Source organism: Balaenoptera physalus (assembly GCF_965194825.1).
Source record: "Balaenoptera physalus genome assembly, chromosome: 6".
In the NCBI taxonomy this organism is placed as follows: domain Eukaryota; kingdom Metazoa; phylum Chordata; class Mammalia; order Artiodactyla; family Balaenopteridae; genus Balaenoptera; species Balaenoptera physalus.
Genome location: NC_138885.1, coordinates 88,025,517 through 88,039,697, shown reverse-complemented (window position 1 = coordinate 88,039,697; position 14,181 = coordinate 88,025,517). Strand labels below are relative to the sequence as shown.

The following is a 14,181-nucleotide window of genomic DNA, read 5'->3' as shown; positions in this document are numbered from 1 at the left end:
TGGTGACAACTGGTATTCTATGGCCAGAGAGCCTCTGGCCTTCTTCTTTAAAGACAATTTTTTTTTAGAGCAGTTTTAGGTTCACAGGAAAATTGAAAAGAAGGTACAGAGATTTTCCACATACCCCCTGTCTCCCACATGTGCATAGCCTCCCCCATTATCAACATCCCTCACCAGAGTGGAACATTTATTACAATGGATGAACCTACATTGACACACCATAATCATCCAAAGTCCATAGTTTACATTAGGGTCCACTCTCGGTGTCGTACATTCTATGAATTTGGACAAATGTATAATGGCATGTATCCATCATTCTGCCCTAAAATTCTGCCCTAAAAATCCTCTGTGCTGCATCTGGCCTTCTCCTTAACTCCAAAGAGAGTTCTGAACCTTTGGCCAATGGCAGTCACAAAACTTTCTGAAAAAAGGGCAAGGTGTAGTGTGATCTGCAGATAAATTACATAGAATAAAATCACACAGCATTTCGAAGCACAAAATGAATGATATTTCACAGCTACTTCATAAAAGGAGTTGTCAGACAGCAATCTACTCAGTACGTTATTGTGCAGCCCAAATGGTACTTCTTCACTTTTGCTCTGATTCTTGATGCATCAGGTGTAAAAATAGGGACTGTTAAAAAGCGCATGTATTGTTTAAGAAGTAAGTAATTTGCCTTTTCTGGGACTTTTCTTCAATATACATAAAATAAAACTGTGTCCAGACACTTCTAGACATATACACAGATGTAAAGGTAATGTGGAAGAGTTTCTAGCTCAGCTAAGGCATAATTTCCTTTGGACTCAGGAATTCAATGATAATGGCCTTTGATCAGGAAAGCAGGTATCATCTTATAAAGAGAAATAACCATGAAATAATGGATGTATTGAGGAAGAAAAGGAGTGAAAGCAGTTTTCGAAAGACTTTATGATTGTTCTTGGAATGTTAGATTTTGTGGAAGTATTGCCATCCACATCCCTGAATTTCCAAACCACTGAAGAAAAACAATATGGAGATTGAAAAACACGGTGTTGCCTAATTATCTGGAAATGATTGTTCCTGGAAAAAACTTTGGCAATGGTTGGTATGGTTAAATTATAAATTCTTATTTCCCAAAATCACATTTAGTCTTTTTGGTATTTTTGGTATTTATAAGTATTATTATAAAGTTTGGTATTCTAGGCTTTCTTGGTGTTATCTTAAAGTTTACATTTAGTTCTCCTTTTTAAAGAGTAGTTGCCTATTATGAAGGCAAGCATTGTGCTTCAGTTACCATGTACTTCCTGACAATTACAAAGGGCCTATTTTGATTGTGGAAAATCACCCTTGTGAACAGGTAAACAATGAAGAATAATCATTGTCACTCATTTGCCGCTGTGATATTGGTTGCGGTCCAATGGAGCCCCCTAGTGGTCAAGAGGACTCACTCCTTTTGGGTTTCCCTCGTGTCATTCATTAAAAAGATGCAGGCTGTCATTTGACTCTGTTCTCCACAAAATGTCTGCTGTGCAGAAGCTTTAGCCTGTGCTTTGAGAATCTGCTTCTCCAGAATCTTTTCCAGCTCATTTGAGACGCCAATTTTTTTGTTTGTTTCAAATCCTGAGAGTACAGTGAGGAGGAGGAGCCAGGATGGATTTTAGAGGGTTTGGCACAGATAGTTGTAATGACAGTTGTGGTCTTTGAGCAGCCTGAGAAATGGCGCTGTCACTCATAGTCAGGGAGAGGCTGAGCTAGTCTGAAACAAAGCTGGACTTGGCAGTGCACAGCTAAAGGAGATGGTAGCATCTTTTTGTTGGAAGGCAACTGCGGAAAAACATAGTTTGTGGGAAGCCAACGAGAATCCTAGGGTAGCTACACTTTTACGATAAGGGGGAATTATATTTACTGAGGGCTATTAGCTAAGTTCAAAAAGCTACTGTACACGGCCTCACCTTCCACCCCCTCACCGCCCCCCCCCAAAAGAAGACACACTACTGAAGAAATTGGTTTGCTCTCCAGCATACTGAATGAGTGATACAAACTTAGATGATTTTCCCCCCTTCTTCTGTTTAGGCAAAAATCAAAATCCTTGGAACCATTATGATTATGAGTGTTTAAAGAATATCAAATTGCTATAGAAAGAGGAATCAATCAAAATATGCTGTACCTCCATTTCATGAGCATTATAAAATACCACCACCTGTAGTATTTAGCCATCAGTCCTCTGCTAATTATTTACTTTTGAGCATACATTAAACCCCTTGCATATTTCACCATTGGTAACAGATTTAATGTAATTTTTAAAACAAAAAGCAAAACAACAGCAACAACAATATTTCCACTAAATTTCCTCCTGAGGTACATAAATGGGATGTTGCTGAGCATTAGCTGAACGCAGTGTCTACAAAACGTGGGTTTTATTCCTGTAGTTAATTTGAGTGGTGTCGATGAATGTGAGCTAATTCTAATACGTATTGTCCCTGAAAAATGTGTCTTTGTTAAATTAGCCTTCTCTCGTGACTGGCATGCAATAAAAAGGGCTGTAAAACGCAGCTCTTAGAAGAGCCTCTATCAACCTAACATAGCTGCATCTATTCCCTTCTCTCTCCACATCCATAACGAGGTTAATGCAATGTATTTTATGGTGTTCTCATTGTTCAGAGAGGAGAGAAGGTCACGTTTGGAATTTTAAACATATTTGTTCGCATCCTACTCCCTGAATGGAAAGCCATGTCTTTTATAGGGCTGTGGGTTCCATTCAACAAGCTGGAGGAAAGTACCTTACCTCAGGGATTGTCGTCCCCGGAGGTTTGCTTCCGGGCCCTGGGGCACCGCAGCTCCTAAAAGAAGCATCTTGCCTGGTGCTTGCCCTGCCCTGTGTGGGCTCTGCCCTGGCAGGTCAAGGCCAACCCAAGGTTGGGGCCACACTTCCTGCCCATTGCCAGTCCCTACCCAGGCAGCTGGGTGAGGAGGGGCAGGGTGAGGGCCTGCCGCACCCCAGTCAGAGCTTGGAAGGGAGGGGGGGACAGAGGAGACGGGGGGGGTGGGGGGGGGTAGTGGTTGGAGGGGGAGGCCGCCGGGAGAAGGCAGAGAAATGAAGGCTTTGATTTGAGGAACTCAGATGGAGGCGTCCTCCAGCTACTGGGGGTCCATCTGTGAGTCTCCTGGGAGTGCCAGTCAATCAATGAGCAGTGAGCCAATGGCTCGTGTACACCTTGCTGGCTTGAGGTTTTGCTTTAAGTCACCACTAATCAGTTGGAGCAGAATAACTGCATCAACGTCTACCTCAGAATGTAAAATGATGGGGAAAAGAGGTAAGATCTGTTCCCGTCTCCCTTCTTCCCCTCCTCTGCTCCCCTCCCCGCTCCTCTTCCCTTCTGCCCCTCCCCTCATTCGCTTGCTCTCCTCTCCCTCCTCCTCTGCCTTCTCCTCCCCCTTCGACCTGCTTTTTAAAAAGGGCTGGAGGCAGGCTAGACACAGGATGATTATACAGAATTGAGAGGCTCTCTTAGAGGAACAGAAAGGATAACTGGAAAGTGGAGAGAGATGATCAGTCCCATAGGAGGAGATAAGAAAGGATGTCCTGTTTAAGGAAAAAAGCCTCTATACAGCAACCAGGAAAAAAAGCTAGTTGAGGACCAAAGTGCCCTATAGGAAGAAAGGGGAAGATGGGTTGGTAACATATACATTGTGTGCTTTGCCCAGCAGCTGGCACGACCTGGAAACCTGGAGATGTCTGTTAGCAACAATTGAAAACTACCCATTTGAAGTCCAAATAAATTTCACTTTGGAGGGATATGTGTGGTCTGTTAAAAGAATGTCCATTATTTTCTTTTTCAGTAATTAATGGTCACACACTGTGTTTGCGGCTATTACTAGAAATTGCAGACAACCCAGAAGTGGTTGACGTGAAAGATGCCAAAGGACAGTAAGTGTTCATGCGCTTGGGGTTGACATTTCAAATCACTGCAGGTGACTGGTTAATTTGTTAAATAGCTAGGAGGGCTGACTGCTGAATTCTAGGTTGGGGGTATATATTGGGGTGAAATTCATGGACGAGGGTCCTAGAATAATGCAGTGGCTTTGCACTGGAGTGTATATCCAAGAAAAATGTGTGTGTGTGTATATCTTGATGAAAAACAGCCAACTTTTTAATGTCCGTAGCCATGTGCTCTGGCCTTTTTAAAATATTCCCTCCTTTGTTCCTTTCTATCCATTTTTACCCTCTTCTGAAGCTGCTACAGTCTCATTTTTTAAATTAATAATGGAATAGGACAGACCTCAAGAACTTATCTCCACTGTAAAAATCCTTCATATTTTTATCCTTCCTGAGTTTGTTTTTCCCGAGTATTTTCCATCTGTTAGCCCGTTCTCCCACCCAGTCTTCTCTTACAAATAGGAAAGGCAGAGCAATAAAGCACTAGTGACTCACCCCAGATATATGAGTTCATGTCGAAGCCAAAGCTGGAACCTCACCTCCTGGATCCCAGCACTTGGATCTTTCCTCTCTGGGCTTGTCTGACTTTTCTTTAAGGCAATGAAGCTTTGTTCAAATAAAATCTTGAGCCAAAGTCCGACATAGAAAACCATGAAGGTAGAGCTGCTCTGATAGAAGCAAGAGCATCTCTTACATATACACACTCCTTACTCACTTGATATTTGGTCAGTGCTACATAGTTCTGAAAATGATGGAATTCAAATGAACATTTTGAGGTGGGACCTTCCTGTGCCCCACCCGTATTGATCAGTCCGCTGCTGCCATTCCATGTGGCCATTAGAGACCAGAGGCAGATAGCTTGTTCCAGGTAGCAGATAGCAAATTGGGGACACTCAGAAAATATCAAGCAATTGTCAAGAGGGGAGAGAGACTGAGAAAGAGAGAGACAGAGAGATGGAGAGAGGGAGATCCTCCCACTGGAAGTGATGAGTATTTTTTTAATCTTCTTTTTAAAAGCCTAATTTCCCTCTTTTCCTAGAACCCCGCTGATGCTTGCAGTAGCATATGGACACATTGATGCTGTTTCGTTGTTACTTGAAAAGGAGGCAAATGTGGATGCTGTTGACATCATGGGCTGCACAGCTTTACACAGAGGGGTATGTGTATTTTCCTCAGCTTTAATCAAGCAATTTCATAGTGAGCTTGTTTCTTCTCCCCCTGCCCATATGAATTTTTAGTAAGAAAATTGTTTCCTGAGATAACCAATTAACCTCAGTCAGCCGAAAAAGAAATTACAAAATCTTTTGCAAAGGTAAAATAATGGCAGATGCTCTTAGGTCCAGCTCTTGCGTTGTCGCATTTGATTGTGATAATAGATACATGAACACCTACTGTTGGTAGAATTGGTTCTTTCTGATCGCATGCACATCATAGGAAATTTGCAAAAATTTTTTTAAAGCACAAATAAGAAAATCGTAATCGCTAGTAATCCCACCTCCTGGAGATAACCACTTTTTATATCAGCAATCTTTTTTTCTAAATATAGACTTGTTTTAAATTTTAAATTATTTATTTATTTATTTATTTTATTTATGGCTGTGTTAGGTCTTCGTTTCTGTGCGAGGGCTTTCTAGTTGTGGCAAGCGGGGGCCACTCTTCATCGCGGTGCGCGGGCCTCTCACCGTCGCGGCCTCTCTTGTTGCGGAGCACAGGCTCCAGATGCGCAGGCTCAGTAATTGTGGCTCACGGGCCTAGTTGCTCCGCGGCATGTGGGATCTTCCCAGACCAGGGCTCAAACCCGTGTCCCCTGCATTGGCAGGCAGATTCTCAACGACTGCGCCACCAGGGAAGCCCTTAAATTTTAAAAAGAGAGAATACTGAAGGTGCTATTCGGAACCTGCTTTTTTTTCTCTTAGTATATCAAGTACCTTTTTCCATATCACTAAACGTTTTTCTGCCCTATCATTTTTCATCCTCCACTGTGTACAGGTGTCATAATTTATTCCAATGATTACCTAGTTTTGAGTAGCCATGCTATTTTTAATTGTTCTTTATACAATGTAGGCCCATTCCCCACCTGAAATATGTATCTGCTGAAATACGTATCCTGTGGGTAATTCTTCATACACATCCTGCTGAACTGTTTTTTAAAGCATGTCAAATAATCCAAATGAAACAAAAGCAGAAATCAGAAAATTGCTATTTGAAGATGGTGCTGACCACCATGATCAATGAAAAGAAGAGGAACTATGAGTGGTTAACGCCATAATCATGGATCTTATTTCTTGGGTACTTCCTGTGTGCCGCACAGCAGGCTGAGAGCCTTTACATATCTCATTAGTCCTCACAACAGGCTGTGGGGTCATTATTACTATCCCCATTTACAGGTGGGTAAAGCGAGGCATAGAGAGACAAATTGACGTGTCCAAGTTTTATAAGAGGGAACCAGAATTTAACTCACATCTTCCTGATTTTAAAGCTGATGCTTTCCACTATATCATGATTCCTTTCACGGTTATGTTTGGAGAGTCAAGAAACGTTTCTAAAACGCTGGTGTTCACACAGACCTTCCTGTTATGAATCCTGCTAGGTTGTCCTGCCTCTCTCCTCCCAAGTAGGATAGAGTCTGTTTCCCTTAAGACCCTGGCGTATGTCCACTTACTCTGAGCCCAGCCTCCCTTAGCCAACTGCTTCGCTTCCTGAGTCTTCTCAGATTTGTGTTGTGTTTTTCATTGCGACGCATCAGATTATGACAGGACATGAGGAATGTGTGCAAATGCTGCTGGAACAAGAAGTGTCGATTCTGTGTAAAGACTCCAGAGGGAGGACACCCTTGCACTATGCGGCTGCTCGGGGCCACGCCACGTGGCTGAGTGAGCTGCTGCAGATAGCACTTTCCGAGGAGGACTGTTCTTTCAAAGATAACCAGGGCTACACGCCGCTGCACTGGGCTTGTTACAACGGTGAGTTAACTGTCACTGGGCTGAATTCCATCAGACTTCCTGCCCCAACACCACTGTGATCTCAGAGGAGGTGGGAACAAAGCGTAAAGCTGTAAACAAGAGTTTCCAATCTTTCTGCATTCAGATACCTCAAAAAAGATACCTTTTTTTTTTTGATATTTTTCCCTCCGTGGCTACCATGATGCCATAATGGAGTGGAAATTCACTTTACCCTTTTTGTTGATCAGTAACCTGTATCTCCTAATCAGAACTTCTGATGAACTGAAATAACCAGTTTTAATCAGGGTTTCTTCTCTATATGAGACACCCAGGGATCCTACAAGGAAATTAAAATAATACAGCTAAAAACAACCAAAACAATATGATGTAATAATCTGTCACAACTGACAGCTGGTAGATGCATGATTTATCTTTCAGTATTTCCTTTTAATGTCTCATAATCCCCATTTATTTAGTTACACTTGCTACTTAGGAGATTTAAAAATTTGTGTTTCGCTTATTTGAGTAGAAGAGTAAATGCATGCTAATTGTTACATTTCAAAAATACTGAGGCATCTAAAGTAAAATTGTCTCCATTCCCAAACTTACCTTCTGATGTAATTTGGTGTTTATCTTTCATAATTTTCCCTTGAGGATGTAAATAAATACAGATGTATGTGCATCTATTTTTTTAAAACTAGAATCATGTAACAAATATCATTCCGTAACTCTTCTTTTTGTTGTGTACTTAACATTCTATTGCAGATCTCCTTACAAGTCAATGTGTATCAGTATACATTGATCTTTTTAATAGTTGTGTATTTTATAGCAGATAGATAAATAGGTATAGACGTGCATGAGTCTTGAGTGTGTATACCAGAATTTAATATTTATTCAGCCAGATCCCTGTTGATGAACACTCAAATTGTTTTCAGGTTTTTTTCCTATTACAAACAGTGCTGCAGTGTGTGTGTTCATATTATGGACCTTATATTCTGTCAGATAAGTTTCCAGAAGTAAAATTATTGATGAGGGCACGTATATTTTTTAATTTTAATAAATTATACCATATTACTTTGGTATATCATAATTTTTTACTCCACCGAATATGAATATAAAACTACTTTCCCAACCTTTTATCAGCCCAAAATGATATCATCTTTTTAATTTTTGTCAATTTGAAGGACAGAAAAAAGGTATCTCATTTTAATTTGTGTTTCCTTGTCTAATAGTGTATTGATTTATGTATTTGCGTTTCCTCTTCCGGAAATTACTTTTTCCATCTGTTGCTCATTTTTTTTTCCTATTGAGTTGTTTATCTTTTCTCACACATTTGTAGGAGCACCTTGTGTTAGGATATGAATCCTCTGTGTGTTATGTGTGTTGCAAACGTTTTCTGTCAATCTACAACTTGTCTTTGCTCCTTGTTGACGATGTCTTTTTCCATACAGAGATTTTTGAACTTTTATGTAGTTGAATCTGTCAGATTTTTCCTTTATGGTACCTGGGTTTACAGTCTTGCTTAAGAAGGTCTCCTACCCCTAAGCGTACATGAATATTTTCCCATATGTTTCTTATTCTGCTTCTGTTGTTTTATTTTTCCATTTTCAATTCTTCTATTAAAATTTTCACTCAGAAACTATGATTATTGGGTCCACAAAGGTTTTAAGGTGCTTTAACTGTATCAGTTTAATACCTTTCGTTATGTTTTTATTACAGTCCTCCTTTTTTCATTGGTTCTGACCTCAATAAGAGTCAAATTCTCTACTTTATAATGGCAGGTGGAAAACCTGCCACAATCCACATTTTCTCCCCTGGAGTTGGGTGGGGTAGGTATGGCAGGTCTCTCTGTTCTTAGGCCTCTCAAGGTACAAGCAGGGGACGGGGAGCAGTCCTCTCCTAAACAATTCACCTTTCCACTGCAGTCTTCCAGGTCTGAGGTTTAAGCTCCCCTCTCCCCAGAATCTCCTTCACCGAGCACTTTGAAATACTGAAAGTCGTTTAAGGATCCCCAGTCCTACCTACATAGACCTTTAGATTGAGATTCATATAGTCTCTAAGAAATGGTTTGGGTATATGCTGCCCTAAGCTAGGTACTTTGGAGGAATTCATACTAATAAAGGGGTTGAAGTGTCTGGGACTGTTTGAGTGAGGGTTGGGTAAACCCTTAGTTGGAAAGCTAAACAGTATAACTTACATAAAGTTAGGGGATTTTTATATTCATTACTTCATATGCTTCTCCCTAAAAGCATTTTCACCTTTTTTTCTTAATAGGTACAAGAAAGGTTTGATTTTATTTTAATACTTAAAATTGTCCAATCTATATCATTTTGGGGTAGATCGGAAGAGAACTCTAATTTAGCACTGAACTCAGCCAAGAAGAAGTTCCAGGGCAACAACCTATATTCCAAAGCCAAATAGCTTTACCTTCTTGCCTTAACAATTTAACATTGCTTTACAAACCTCATTTAGGTCCTTTATCAAGTAAAGCTCCCATCATCCTGTGACATCAATAGGGCAGGTATTCCTACTTTGAGTTTTTCTATGTAGGAAACTGAGGCTCACGGATCACATAACAACTACGCTGATAGAGCTGGGGCCTAACTTAAATTCAGTTGACTTGAAAACGACCTGTCATCTTGTTGAAAATAATTATTCACATTCACTCATCTACTTATTAAAAAATACTTATTGGGTGCATACTATTTGCCAGGAACTGTTCTTGGTGCCATTTTAAATACTATATAGTGTTTTACAGTCAAAGCCCTTTCGCTGGCATTATCTTAAAAACTATTTTCTATCACTCACATCTTCCCTTCCCTAGGGTGCATAATTACAAGTGAACCTATTCATATGGGTGGAAGGGAAACTTTCTATTGTAAATATGGGCAAACTGAGGCATACCTGTGTTAGGCATCTATCTATTAAGAGCTGAGAGTAACATAGAATTATTCTGCTTGTAAATGAGGTCTCTTCTCTTTCTCTCCACCAGACCATATGGCCTTCACTGTTTTATTTATTCATTATGTCTCAGAACACCTGTGAACATAGTTAATAACATTTTGACATTTGGTGAATTTTATTCCATGGAGAATGAATGTTCAGCTAATTCATGAAAATTCATAGGCCAGAATTCAATACTTAATGAAAAAAAATAGATTGAATTAAACAAAATTTCTTTCTTGGAAGCTTCCTAAATTCTTTTGATTCCTTGCAGGTAATGAAAACTGCATAGAGGTACTTTTGGAGCAAAAATGTTTTCGAAAATTTACTGGTAATCCCTTCACTCCACTGCACTGTGCAATGTAAGTAGAAATGCTGGAAGTTAATGGTGTTGCTTGAATTCTTTAAACTACACATAGAGAAATTGCCTTTTGGGGAAGGAAAAAGGTTTTAGATTATAGATAAGACCAATATATTCCATTTCACTGCTAAAGGCAAATAGGTCTGATAGCAAAGTGCAGTCCATAATGTTAATGATTTTCTAGGAAATTTTTGTGGAGTGCCATGGTTCCAAGGTGGCTCACAGACCATCTAGGGAAACTGCAGGAAGGGGTGGACTGAGAAACCCAGTACACACCTCATGAAGAGTTCTTCAGATGTACCTCACATCTGTCTGCCAAATTCTAAAAATAAGTTGGGGTTAACAACATATGCCTGTGGATGATTAGAAGGATATTCTATACCAGTAAGACTTTTCATATGTGGTAATTCTCCATTCTTCATAATGTTGAAATTCTTTTTTGGTAAATGTAATTTTTGCTCCAGTCTCATAGTGTGAACCATTATTTAGAGAATACAGTGACTTTGAGACAGACTTCCATGGTAAGCTTGGGGGGAACATGGTCACCTGGGCCTGTGTTCATCTGGGGGTCCATGTTCACCTGGGCAGTGATGGACAGCCTGGGGGCCCAAGACTTGGGAGTGCTTTGTCTTTGCCTCATCTCTGTGCTTCACATGAAGCTGGGTCATTTGATTAGAAAGATATTAGAGGTATAAAGTGGATCAAAAAAGAAGAGATAAGAGATTATGAGTAGGAGTGATTTTAAATCTGAAGAAACATGTCTTCTTCACTTTGTTGTATCTCCAAAACACCTAATATGATGCCTTGTGTAAGTGGCGTGCAGTAAACTCCTCCCTGGAAGTAGGGGGTGCTGAAGAAATGCTAGCGGTTACAGAGTGTGTGCCTTTAGAACTGTTACAATGATTAAAGAAGACTATTGAAGCAAACTTGATTTTACACTTCATGAAGCAGGCAGTCTCCACTCTCAAGAGTTCAAAGAGCTGCAAAGTGGGGCAGGAGACAGGAAGCTTTTACAGGATGAAAAATAGGGAACAAGGAAGAGCAGGAATAAAACTAGCTGATTGGCTGGGGTTACATATCTGGCTTTATTTGAGGTATCATAGGAATAGGGCAATCACCCACATAACTTGGTGCTCATGGACTGGCTGCCTAGATGGTCTGACCTCTGGGCAGATGGAACATTTACAAGAACATGAAAACTACAAGTTAAGTTTCGTTTTGCGGACATGGTTTCTCAGGAGCAGCAGCACCTGACCTACTGAGGAAAGGTTAATGCAAGATCAATCTGACAGTCCCCCCTTTTGATCAGCCTCTGGCCAAGCAAGAAGTTTGAGCAAAGATGGTGTTGTAAGTTATTCTCGGTTACCATTGCCTCTTTGTGTTTCGGTATATATTTCACCGGAAATGATATCAGATTCATCATTCCAGTTGGAGAAAGACCATTTGTTGACTGATTGATGGCTGCGTACACTCACCTAAAACCTTGAGAGAACACAACAGACCAGAGAGATAATTATTATTAATAATAGTAAAAGTATTCCTAAGGTTTGCAGGGCAATCTTAAGCCAGGGTCCCCATGAACCAAACCAGCTAGAATCAAATATGTCAAGAAGTGATCCCAAAGAGGGACATACTTCTTTAAGCCAGTTGGTCTATTTATATATTTCTTGCGACTCTGTCTCCATTTCCCCAGAATTGTTTTTTCAGTGAGTTCGTTCCAGAGAAACTGAGGCATTAGCAATCAGAGGGAAGTTTCTGTAGGCAAAACCACAGGATCACCAGCATTGTAGCAAATCCAACAGGTTGGAGGTTAGATCACCCCCCTTTGCAATGGCCTGACATATGTGAACAGTGATATATCTTTCCAGGCAAGGGCAAGGCAAAAGGTGGATAAAAAAATTGTAAAGACCTCCGTGGTGTAAGTATAAGGAAAAGGATGGCCAGAGAGGGGAAGAGGAATGGAAAGAAACATTCTTGATCCAACATCTTGGGAGGAAGCAGTTTACTTCGGTGTTAGCTACTTCTGGTCAATTTGATTTTGAGGTCTCTGGCATTTGCCGAGGACTAGGTGTTAGGTGGAGCCTTCTTTAATTTTGAAATATGCACTCAAAGTTCAACACTTTGTAATTTGGCAGCAGTGTCGGTGGTCAGGAGTACTTGGTAGGGTCTTTTCCATGAATCTCTCTTTTGCAAAAGCATCAGAGTAAAACAATTAACTGTCTACAGATGACAAAAGACTTAAAAATGCCTGTGGTTAAAGATCTGATGAGAGTTCATTATAATGGAATTAACAAGAAAATTTGGTTATTTCTGTGACACCCAACATTTAACTGGAATAACTGGATAACTGGAATTATGACTGATAACATTATACCAGGACATACCAGATTTTTAGGAATTTTATACAATTTCTGGAACACATATAGATAACATAGACCCCTACAAATATAACCTAAGAAGGTTAAACATCACTTCTTATTTGACAATGCTTCCTATGTAATTTAACATGTCAAATAAGCATAATTAGTTTAACATTTCTCTTTTGATAAGGGAAGAGAACAAATCTTTTGAGATATTCTAGGGGCCCTGTGGAAAAATCCCAAAGTTAGTTTAAGACTTTATTTAGAATTTGATTTTAGAAAGTTTATCAAAATATCAAAAGCTTTTAAAACGTTTGATCAAATAGGATCATAGATCACTGTGAAACAACACTTAATTATCCATTTAACCAAAGTGACAGTTAAAGACTTTAAAGGCAAATACAGAACATTACATAGCAGTTAAAAACAAAAACAAACAGAAACCTTAGTTCTGTTAATATTGAGAAGACTGGTTTTTCTTAAGTAAGACCGGGTAAAGTCAGTGTGAAGCACAGTAAATTATTTTGGTGAAACACAAAATCTTTGCTTTTCAGGCAGATTATTTAAAAGGTAAAGAAAAACCTTTGTTTATAATTTCTTATTAAGAGCACACCAGTAATCTTTAAAAAAAAAAACAACTTTGTCTTTTTAACAGAAAACCAAATTCTAATTTTGCTTTACTGTACTTTTGATATTAAAACTCATTTTTTATGGTAGTGTATATATGGTAGTGTATATGGACATATATACACTACCAAATGTAAAATAGCTAGCTAGTGGGAAGCAGTCGCATAGCACAGGGAGATCAGCTCAGTGCTTTATGACCAGCTAGAAGGGTGGGATAGGGAGGGTGGAGGGAGGGAGCCGCAAGAGGGAAGAGATATGGGAACATATGTATATGTATAACTGATTCACTTCGTTATAAAGTAGAAACTAACACACCATTGTAAAGCAATTATACTCCAATAAAAACATTAAAAAAAAAATAAAGAGGATCATAAAGATTAAAAAAAAAAACAAAAACTCATTTTTTAAAAACTTAAGTCCATTCCAATCTTAGCCAACTCAACCACACATAAAACTCCTTTTCCAAGATTCCTTTCCACAAATCTTCTACAACTTTCTTACATCCAGTCAGATTTTGTCCTATTTTTCCCCTTTTTTCCAATTCTGGAATAACCAGTCATTTTACTTTAAGACAAAGTTACTTTCTCTTTTCCCTTACCAAAACAAAATAAAGTGAACAAACGATAACAAAAATGTCCTTCATACGTCTTCTTATCCAAAAAATATATTCTACTTTTCTTACCTACTTTTCATATACAGTTGTTTTCTTTCACCCTTATTTCTAATTAGTTTTAATTGACTACAATTATTAACCCTTAGAATCCTTAATTTTAAATCTTAAAACTAAGAAATAAACAATTGCGGGCTGTGTTACAGTAGCACTCTGTGGATTGGCAAATTTATGAATACACTTCCTAATTTTTAAAGTATATTCTTCCTTATAGTAAATTTTTCAGCATGGCACAAAACATGTTTACTAATAGAACCAAATATCTTAGGTCCTCTGTAAAAGGAAGCCAAAAGTGGATAAACTTATGTTGAGTAAGTTTCAGTATTTTATCTTATTTGGAAATGATCTAGATATTCAATGAA

General features: G+C 39.1%; 1 protein-coding gene across 2 annotated transcripts in view; it reads left to right on the top strand.

Annotated features, from left to right (window-relative positions):
• ANKRD44 (ankyrin repeat domain 44) overlaps positions 1 to 14,181 on the top strand; it is a 325,415-nt gene that overhangs the window by 297,037 nt on the left and 14,197 nt on the right. For both annotated transcript variants that reach the window (XM_082466993.1, XM_082466992.1), the window contains exons 20-23: positions 3,820 to 3,907; positions 4,956 to 5,073; positions 6,663 to 6,879; positions 10,076 to 10,163. In XM_082466993.1, the coding sequence (XP_082323119.1) occupies positions 3,820 to 3,907; positions 4,956 to 5,073; positions 6,663 to 6,879; positions 10,076 to 10,163 (511 nt within the window). The remainder of the gene's footprint in view (positions 1 to 3,819; positions 3,908 to 4,955; positions 5,074 to 6,662; positions 6,880 to 10,075; positions 10,164 to 14,181) is intronic.